Raw genomic sequence first — 10,624 nt, forward strand, 5'->3', positions numbered from 1 at the left:
TTCAAGAAACGTTGAGAAGCATACTGAAGAGCAACTGCATAATGAAAAAGAGATCTTTTTCTTCCAGGAAGACATTAGCTATCCTACCTGTGAACTCTCCTAACTACAGAGCATAAAACTGCACGAGACTTAAAGTGACAGGGTGTTACAGGAGGTGGCTGGTCAGAGGCTCTCGTCTTCATGCAAGGAAGGGAGGTCCGACGTTGAGATTGAGAGCAGCGGTAAGCAGGCTGGCCAAGTGGATTGAAAATACGTCTGACAGGCTAGGCAGGCAGGAAAGAGCCGGGAGCCCAGCGTGTATTCAGACAGCAGTTTTTCAGGATATGGCTCTCCATTTCTCCTCTTCCCCTCTTTCTTCTGGGTAGAGAGCTGCCTGAGCATGAAATTGGTGCACTTCCTCTCAGGAGTTCATCATCGCAGTGGCAATGGACACAACAGTTGCCTTCCCTTGGGACAGTCGGAGATTTTGCTAAGGTGGCCCCTGAGGGAGTGAAGGCTGGGACCCACCTAATAAAGTTATGCTGATCAGCTTCCAAGGGGGGCTTTGACAATCGCTCTCCTCATGGCATGCTTGTTCTGTGATCCTTCACACAAACACACACACACACACACACACACACACACACACGCTAACCTCACTACCTAACAGAACCACAGGGAGAAACAGAGGGACTCATAGTTTTGGGGACGAAAAACTGTAACACCTCTCAAAGATGACGGGCAGATCCAGCTGGCAGAAAGTCAGAGGACAACGGAGTCCCACGAAAAGCAAAGCGCACGGTTAGTTCGGCTTGTAACTCAAACGCGATGCCTTTTCCTGAGACAACCAATGCAGGTTGGTACAAAGCAGAGCTGCCCTAGGCATGGTCATCATGCACAACTTCACGGTTACCTGGTGAGAGGCTGAGGGTTCACAAACCCAGGCGCTTTTGACTGCTTCACGGAGCACGTGGTTAACTGCAACTGGTCTTCTCTTCCTTCCCTTTGAGCGGGGTGATGGTGAAGGGGACAGTAAATCCTGGTAGAGCATGATGCCTATGCTTTGATGTGCTTTAAGAGGACCGACATTCTACCCACCCTTGTGTGGACACTATTATTACTGTCACCACGACGGAAAAGACAGTAGCATCTCGGAATTTATTATGAACAGTTTTGACCTTGTGGATCTGTTATAAAAAGTTCAGGCCCTGTTTTCAAGAACCACTGCTTTAGGGAACACCAAATGGCATTCAGTATAGTGTGAAGCAATGGGAGAGTAGGGAAGAGTGAGAGCAAAGAAAAGAGGTGTGAAGAGCAAGGATCGCTTCCTCAGCTTTGGTCAAACAGGTGCAGGGATGTGGGCAGAGGAGCGCTGAGAGCAGCAGATACAGAGGGCCTTGTGTACATGAGCCGAGGTGAGACCTTATCCCTCAATGCATGGGGAGCTTCTAAAGGTTTCTGTTTCGTTTTTGAGATTCAAATATTTGCTTGGAAGGCAGAGAGGGAGAAATACAGAAGAGATCCTCTGTCTACTAGTCCGTCACCCAAAATGGCTTCAACAGCTGGGACTGGGCCAAGTCCAAACTCCATCTGGCTGTCCCACGCAGGTGTCAGCGGTTCAAGTCCTCGGGCCTTCTTCTTTTTATAGCCTATAATTTTGTTTTTAATTAAGTCTTGTGGTGACATAATTTAAATTTTTCTGCCGATGGCATATCTCCTCTACCTGACTGCTTCCAACGAGTTGGCAAAAGGACTGGGCACCAGTGTACCGTACTTGCCCAATTTTGTTTCCAAATAGCTGCTGAGAGACCATCCTGAAATCTAACTTAGTCTAAGGTAGTAAAGAATTATGAAAGTTAACTTGGAACTCTGTCATGCTGCCATTCAAAGCACCTGATCTTAGAGCTCATCTACCAAATGTGAGAAGTATTAAATAGTCTTTACTTGATATACATTAATCACACTAAAATGCCTTCCCATCAAGCGGCAGTTTAGACAAAGGAGATTCTTATTAGATCGACACAGTTAAGACCAGAAATATGAAACAGACATTTCTATCTTCAGTGGTTGCTTTTAAACAGGTACGGAATGCGAACTAGCAGGCAAGTTGAGTCTTAGTTCTGAGACAATACTGATCTCTTCCCTCGTATTTGAATACAAATCTAGTCTCCCAGCAGGTTTGGAGACGGTATTCAGCATTTTTTTTTGTGAAGAATTGAACATTAGTTAAGTCCAATCATATTCTTAGGAGGGGCAAAATCAAGTGAGGATGTTTATTGAATTGGAATTACAAGCCACTTTTCACTAAGCCCAATCCTTTTTAAAATTGAACTATACCGGCAATCTTAAAATCAGGACTGCCAGAGAAAAGTATTCTCAGTCATTAATGATCTGAATTCTGGCATAGGAGAGTTAAAATTATGGTGCATATAAAAAAAGTCATGAGACATTTCTGTTTCATGATCAGCAAGGCACTGACCAACTATTATTCATTAATAGCTCTTTTGAGATAAACTATCAAGTCTGCCCTCTCTAAACGCCAGCAAAGATCAATTGGTTTCAGGGAGTGTATCTTGGGATCCTCCAAGTACTGCATCAGCAGGGTGCATTTTCCCCAGGTGATGCCTTTGTTCTTGTCTGCATCTGCGTAAGACGACCTGAAGGCTTGACTCATCTTCCGCCCAAGCAGACCATGGAGATTTAACCCGGTCTTGTGCTTGCTTGTCTTTTCCACAGTGTGGCACTGGATACTCTTCTGAACAGAATTCTTCTTGCCTTCCTCAACATATCCAATTTCTTTCTTAAATTTTTTTTTAAAATTTTTATTGGAAAGCAGATTTACAGAGAGAAGGAGAGACAGGGAGAAAGATCTTCCACCTGCTGATTTACTCCCCAAGTGGTTGCAATGACCAGAGCTGAGCAGATCTGAGGGCAGGAGCCAGGAGTCTCTTCCAGGTCTCCCACGTGGGTGCAGGATCCCAGTGCTTTGGACGGTCCTCGACTGCTTTCCCAGGCCACAAGCAGGGAGCTGGATGGGAAGCAGGACCGCTGGGGCACAACTGGGGCCCATATAGGATCCCTGTGCATTCAAGGCAAGGACTTTGGCTGCTAGGTTACAGCACCCAACAGCACCAATTTTATAAGTTCACTCTTTTTGCCCTCATCAGAAAAGTCAGCCCTTGGAAACTGGACATTAAGCTCTCTCTCAAGCACTTGGGGCATCTTCTGCTGCTTTCCCAGGTGTGTTAGCAGGGAGCTGGATCAGAAGTGGAGGAGCTGGGAATCCAATGAAATGCTGGCATTGCAGGCAGAAGCTTAACCTAATACACCACAGTGCTGATCTCCTTTTGAAGGCTTTATAGCAGGGGAGGGGTCACAATTTGCACTATTAGCTCTAGTACTTGGAAAACAATGTGTTGGTTGGATTGGGAAGTTAACATTGGAAAGAAGGAGCTCAATTAGAAGCCTTTGCCTTGTCAAGGTGAAGATATGTTTTAATAGAACAGATGGTCAGCTAATTACACACTCAAAAACACCCATCACCCATTAATTCAACCAGAATATTCTAACTGTCACATTTGCTCAGGGGACACAATTTTACATCACCTTTAATTACGGATGCAGACTTGGTTGACACTAAAGAAAGCAGCTTGAAAGATCAGACTCCATGTTCCCATTAACTTCAGCTTTCCAGACCCTCAAATAGAAATTCCCATGCTCTCCGCTTGGTTTAATCATTTCCTAGAATAATTAGGAGCTGTGAGCAAAGAGCAGGGGGTAGAAATGGGTTTGCAAGCTATGTTTAATTGTTTTTCGCAAAAGCATAATTGGTATGATACCACAGAGACGGGAAGCTACAAAATTAGTTATTTTTTTATGTATTAATGAGGATAAATATTTTTTCTTTGTGCACACACATGTGCTTATGTCCAAAAAGAGTATTTGTCTGTCTATTTTAATGTTGAACTCTGCTACTACAATGGCTCTAAATCTCCACCAGCTCTTATCTGGACTTCTACAACGACTGCAAATTAGACTCCTTATTTTTTACTTCTCTGCAATTCTTTTAATTCATAGCAGCCACCTTGACCTTTTAAAAATACAAATCAGATCACATAACAGGCCTGCTTGTAATTCCCCAATGACTTCCTGACTTAGAGCAAAAAAGAATACGAAGCCTCATACTGTTCCGTGCAGGCCTGCCTCCCTGATTTTCTGCTGCCTCTCTGGTCTGTTTCATCACATCTTGACTGGTTCACCGATGTGTCCTTGCTCTGGCCTTGTTGTGTTTCCATCTCAGAGCCTTGTTATTGTCCTGCGAAGAGATGCTATTTCCCTAGAGGTTAGCAGGAATTTTAGATCCACGCCAATTGGAAAAGACTCCCATGTAACTTCTCTATCAGTCCCTATTGTTTTGCTCGTCTTATTTTCACGACAGTCTTGAACTGCAGTAGTACCTGGAATGTTGCTAGCTATATCTGTTTTCAATATCTGTGGAATGAATGGGCAGATGGATTATAGCTATAGTTTCCCTTTAAAAAAGAGAAGGCTTATTATTTATGGGAAAAGCAGAGTGATATGGAGAGAGGAGGTGGGAGAGTGAACAAACACTTCCACCTGCTGGTTCACTCCCCAAACAGCCACCAAGGTCAGGAATGGTTCAGGCTGAAGCCAGAAAGCTGAAAGCTTATTTGGGTCTCCCATGTTTGGAGTGTTGGGGGGCAAGGGCCCAATCACCCAGACCATCTTCCATGACCTTCCCAGCTGCAACAACAGGGATCTCTATGCGACCTGGAGCATCTGGGACTCCATCTAGTGTTCTGCAATAAGGGATGCTATGCTAAAACGCCAGTCCCCATATCTCTCCCTTCCATTGTCACTTTTCACTGTTCTTAAAAAGCCATAATAACACATGTTTTCATATTAAAAATTGGCATAGAGTCATCTTTCTGGATGCCAGTCCATTTGTCCCTTCTTCCTCTATGGGTGGCAGGGAACCCAAGCCTTGGATTATTGCCGTCTACCTCCCAGAGTACATGTTAGTTTGGAAGCAGAGGGAGGACTCCACGGTCCCGTGATGTGGGATGCAGGCTTGCCAAGTGACTACTTATCCGCTGCACCAGACTGTCCCATGCCAGCTATGTGGGTACAGTGGAATGTCTAGGCGCTCATTTCTCAATTCTCTTCTCCTGCCCTTGGGTTGTATTGAAATAACATCAGTTTCAGGGTACTCTGGAAGTCTTCTTTTAAGTCACTTGGAAATCTGCCAAGTGTAAGGATAACACAGTCTCTTTTTTTCATTCCTGTTGACTCCTCCTTGGTTGGGGTCTCCTGAGATGTGAAGACAGTACTTGGACTTGACTTCTGGAGGGACATGGCAGTGATGCCACAAAGGGTGCTAAAGGAGTTGAATAGAGCTGGGGAGGATGAGAGGAAAGTAACGAAGGGGCCTCTGCAGAGTCCCGAGTGCCCTGATGTGCACCACACCAACAGAAGTCGGCAGAGAAGATCGAGACACAAACTCCTGAACACAAAGTGTGTATGGTACAGTGGCTGTCACTGCTCAGGACCCCTGTTTCCTGTATCTGAGACGCTGGTTTCAGTCCCATCCCTGCTTCCTATCCAGCCTTCTGCTGATGTGCACCCTGGGAGGTGAGGGCTCAAGTACTTGAATCTCTGCCACTCACATGGGGAACCTGGATTGAGTTGCTGGCTCTTGGTTTCCACCTGGCCCTGTCCTGGCTGTTGTGAGAGAGCTCTATTTCTCCATCCTCAAATTAAAATAAATAAATAAATAAATACTTTTTAAGAAAAGAAAACTATCATAAAAAAAAGTCTGCAAATCACATGTAACACCCAAAACTGAAGCATCAGCGTGAACACTTGAACAGACATCAGAACAGCCAACGTAGAATTGAAGAATAGTGGACGGAGGCTTTTTTACACCCACACAACCTGGCAGATCGCTGTGGTACAGTCTTGGTCGCAAAAAACACTACAGAAATACGGTTCTTTGAAAACATCTTCTGTCCCTGTATGAATGACACACGATCCAGGGGCTTTTCTGTAAATTACATGTTTTCCAATGCCAGAGTATAAATAGCTTAGTCTGCTGAGAGCAAGAGAAAGTTGCCAAGGCTGCTGCTATGCTGAGAAGGGAGGCAGCTGATGTGCAGCCTGCTCTGCGATTGGCTGCTATCCTGAACAGCCTGCTCTGTGATTGGCTGTTGTCACATGAACAGTAAAAAGGGCAGATGCTTCCAGTTCTGCCTACTCCCACATGAGGCTTTCCCAATTTACCTGCCCTGCTTGGTGGGGTTCCCTTTTCTGCTGTTAGAAGTTTTTAAACAGTGATGACCCAATCCAGGCCTTTCCAACTTTCAGTGCCAATGTGAACTTGTGATCTTCCTGGTTGGATTGTTCTCTTGTGGCCGAAGACACCTCGGTTTCTTTTTCTTTTCCTTTGTACGTCTATCAAGACAGATGAATGGACAGAAGGATCTTCAGGAAACAAAAATGTCCAAGGCACACCTTGGGGGTTGCTGTTACTAAGAGTCCTGATCCTCCGGCCTGCCCAAGGTGTCCCTCCCCGTCAGTCTGGACTCGACTTCTCCATTTCCTCCAGGCTGGGTAGTTTTCAAAGATACCACTGACTTTGAATTACTTCTCGGTGGTATTGAGCTGTCGGGCTCCTTGTAAGGTGGTTGCATCATGAAGGCTCTGCCCATGAATGCATTTGTGCCATATGAAAGGGCAGAAGGGAAGTAGCTTAGGCATGTGTTTGCCCTTCCATCCCTTCTGCCAGGTGACGACACAGTGTTTAAGGCACCATCTTGGAAGTCGAGATTGGGGTCTTCACCAGACACCAAATCTACTGGTGCCTTGATTTTGCCTTTCCTAACCTCTGGAACTGTGGGATATACATTTCTACTCCCAATAAGTGAATCCATTAGGTCACTTGTCATAACTGCACTTATCCTTCACTAATACTTTAATGCACATAGTGAACATTTGCCAATTGTACAGACAACTGGGGATAGCACTGAACATGTTTGGCTAGGCACCTGCTCTCTGGTGGGAAGGAGAGAAACAAACATATCGCATCATGGAAGCCAAGAAGATGGACTGACTGTTTAGAGTGGTCAGAGATGGCCTCTCTTAGAATCTGACTGTAGGAAGACTGTGGAGAAGAGGGAATGTCAAGTGTAGATTATAGGTGGAATGAACTTGGTCTGTTAAAGGACTGCCAAGGAGACTGGTAGAACTGGGTTCCAGCAAGTGCCAGAGGGCACTGGGAGAGGGGTCAGTGAGAGGGGCTGGCCTACAGACAACCCTGGTGAGCAATCAGTGTTTGTTTTAGGTATAAGGGGAGTTCACTGGAGTTCTTAGTGTTTTGATATATATATATTTTTAATTCAGACACAGACACTTTAAAAGTGAGACATTTTGAAGGATTTGATCATTTGAATGTTTTGAACCTCCACTTAGAGTGTGGGTCTCCACGTCCTCAGAGCCACAAGTGTCACCAAGCCTATGTAGGTAGTCTAGGGGAAGGTCAAGTGAACTGAAACCCTTTTCTGTGTCTGGATTTTCCCACTTCATAATAGTTGGTGAGAAACAGAGTAAGCCTTCCACAATAGAAACTGAAAGACTAGATACTTGCTCCATTATTCTGTGTTCTGTTCCTATAATGAAATACCCAAGGCTAAGTACTTATAAAGAAGTTTATTTATCCCACAGTTTTGGGGGCTCAAAGTCCTAAGAGCATAGCGTTGTCTCTGGCAAGGGTTTTCTTGGCTTTCTCACTACATGGCATGCAAGTGACAGGTCTGTGTATGAGAGAGAGAGGTGTGGTGCCACAGAAAGCCAGAGTGAGGGAGAGGGCCAGGCTGTAGAAACCCCTGCTCCACAACCCCACCAGTTCCCACCTGTTAGGGACCCTGCCACCTATCACAGCTACTAGTGACGGTCAAGCTCCTTGGGAGACATGATCAAATCACATTGTGTGCATACCTAGCCTCTACTGGTGCGGTTACGGGAGGTGATGCTCTCCACTGGGGGTAGTGGGAACAGCCATAAGAAGCTCTAGCATCTCTCAGAGTGAGGGGTAGCAGTGCCGAGGAGCTGACGGAGCTTGGACTATGATTAGCCTGTTGCCTAAGCAACTTGTTGTATCTTTAGCATCTTTTCTTGCTGCTTCACTGTAAAGGAACACTTCTGCCTTCCTAGAGATTCTGGGAGCCACCTCACATCCTTTATTCATTTTCAGCTTCCGTCAGGCAAATTTGATTTCTGTTCTTTGAAATGAAGGATGCTAAATGATCAGGAATTGGAACTGCCGAGACATATATCACGTGTATGGAAATATGGGAGCGTTGTTGGCTTGGTTGAAACTGCAGGAAAAAAAAAAGTCCAGGTGGTATGGTTAAAGGCTCTTGTCATGGTCTAGTAAAGCAGTTAATTAAACTGCAGCCTGTGTCACTTAGAGTGAATTGCCCATTGTAGGAAAATCTATGGGGGAACTAAGAAATCAATACTATTGAATAATAGAAAGGGCATAAGGGGTTCAAGGAGCGTGGGATGAGATGCCCTTTTCTAATGATAGTAGACAATTAAAAAGAAAGACTTCAAATTTTTAAATTCGCTAGGGGCTGGTCTTGTGGCAAAGTGGATAAAACCGACCCCTGGAATGCAGGCATCTCATTTTCATGCTGGTTCGTGTCCCAGCTGCTCCACTTCCAATCCAGCTCCCTTGCTAATGGCCTGGGAAAAACAGCAGCAGATGACCCAAGTTCTTGGACCCCTGTACTCACGTGAAAGACCCTGGCTTCAGGGAAACAAAACGTAAAGGGAACGTTCTAAAATTTTTGAGAAATGCCAGATCACATTTAAAAGATTGATATCAAATTCTCACCATCAGATTGACATCAAATTCTCAACAGAAACTTTATAAGCAAGGCAGTAACAGCGAGAAATAGGCCATGTGTTAAAAGGAAAAAATTGCCAACCCATAATACTTTACCCAGAGAATCTCTCATTAAGAGAGACCTTCCAAGATAGTAAAAAAATTAAAAGTTTTTTTTTTTCTTTGGAACAAATGAAAAGACAATGCAACATATACAAACTAATAGGATACCGTAAAAGTAGTATTAATAATTAGGTTTATGGCAACTAAGTGGGGCTAGTATGGTGACGTAGCAAACTAATCCTCCACCTATAGCACCAGCATCCCATATGGGCACCAGTGCATATCCTGGCTCATCCACTTCATTTATGGCCTGGGAAAACAGACAGGATGACCCAAGTCCTTGAGACCTTGCACCTTGGCTCCCACCATAGGATCAGCTCAGTTCTGGCCATTATGGTAATTTGGGGAGTGAACCAGTAGATGGAAGGCCTCTCTGTCTCTCCTTCTGTATCTGTAAAAATTTATTTTACCATAAAAGTAAATAAATCATATCTATATCAATATATATCTATATATGTGTATCTATCTAGATAGATATTTAGTATTTAGTACCTACTTCAAAAAATTGGAAAGGTACCAAATAAATGACCCAACAGCATCTCAAGAACCTAGAAAAAGAAGAACAAACCAAGATTATAGGAGGAAAGAAATAACAAAATTTAGAGAATAAACAAAATAAATTATAAAAACTATAAAAAATCAGTGACTCAAGGAGCTGATTTTTTTTTTTTCTGAAACAAAACAAAACAAAACAAAACAAGACAAAACAAAACAAAACTGATCAACCACTGGCCCAACTACCCCTACCTCCAAAAAGGAGAAGAATCAAATTAATAAAATCAGAGATAAATAAAAAGATCTGCTACAACTGACACCACAGAATGCAAAGGATAATAAGAATTATTACAGATAGCTAATGTGAACAAGTCCAAAAATCTAGATGAAATAGATAATTTCTGAATACAAACCATTTGCAAAATTGATGTAAAAAGACCAACATAGACAAATAACCAAGATTGAAGTTGAATTAGTAATAAAAACCTTCCAAAAAAAGAAAAGCTCAGGATTGGATAGTTTTTCTGTTGAATTCCAGCAAACTTGCAAAGAAGAGCTAATCCAAACTCTTCTTAAACTATTCAAAACAATTGAAAAGCAGGGAGCATTTCCAAACTCATTCTGTCAGGCCAGCGTTACCATAATTCCAAAGGCAGAGAAATGTACAACAAAAAAGAGAACTACATGTCAATATCCCATATGAGCACAGGTGGAAAAATCCTCAATAGAACATCAGGAAATTGATTCCAACAGCACATCAAAAACATCATTCTCTCAGATCAGGTAGAATTTACCTTAGGGATGCAGGAGGGGTCAACATATGCAAACCAATTTATGTGACATACCATGCAGTCATTATGAAGGATAAAAACCATGTTACTCTATTAGCTGATGCAGAGAAAGCATTTGCTAAAATACAAGATCATTCATGACACCACACTGAACGAGGAAAAGTTGGAAGCGTTGTTTTCTGTAGCATCCAGAACCAGACAAGTATACCTTCTTTTGTCATTATTGCTTAATATATTTCTGGAAATTTTAGCACAAGTCCTTAGGCAGGAAAAGAAATTAAATGAATAAGTCAAATTATCCCCGTTTGCCAATGACATGGTCCTTTAGATA

The 10,624-nt window shown here is 43.3% G+C and overlaps 1 protein-coding gene across 1 annotated transcript; it reads right to left on the minus strand.

The window, feature by feature from the left end:
* Positions 1-2,464: 2,464 nt before the first annotated feature.
* LOC121147741 (cytochrome c-like) lies at positions 2,465-10,377 on the minus strand. Its single transcript, XM_040967647.1, has 2 exons — positions 10,348-10,377; positions 2,465-2,779 (listed from the first exon to the last, which is right to left on the minus strand). The coding sequence occupies exons 1-2, from the start codon at positions 10,375-10,377 to the stop codon at positions 2,465-2,467; spliced, it is 345 nt and encodes a 114-aa protein (XP_040823581.1).
* Positions 10,378-10,624: the final 247 nt, after the last annotated feature.

This window comes from Ochotona curzoniae, unplaced genomic scaffold (genome assembly GCF_017591425.1).
Source record: "Ochotona curzoniae isolate NIBS_2020 unplaced genomic scaffold, NIBS_Ocur_1.0 scaffold_461, whole genome shotgun sequence".
NCBI lineage: Eukaryota > Metazoa > Chordata > Mammalia > Lagomorpha > Ochotonidae > Ochotona > Ochotona curzoniae.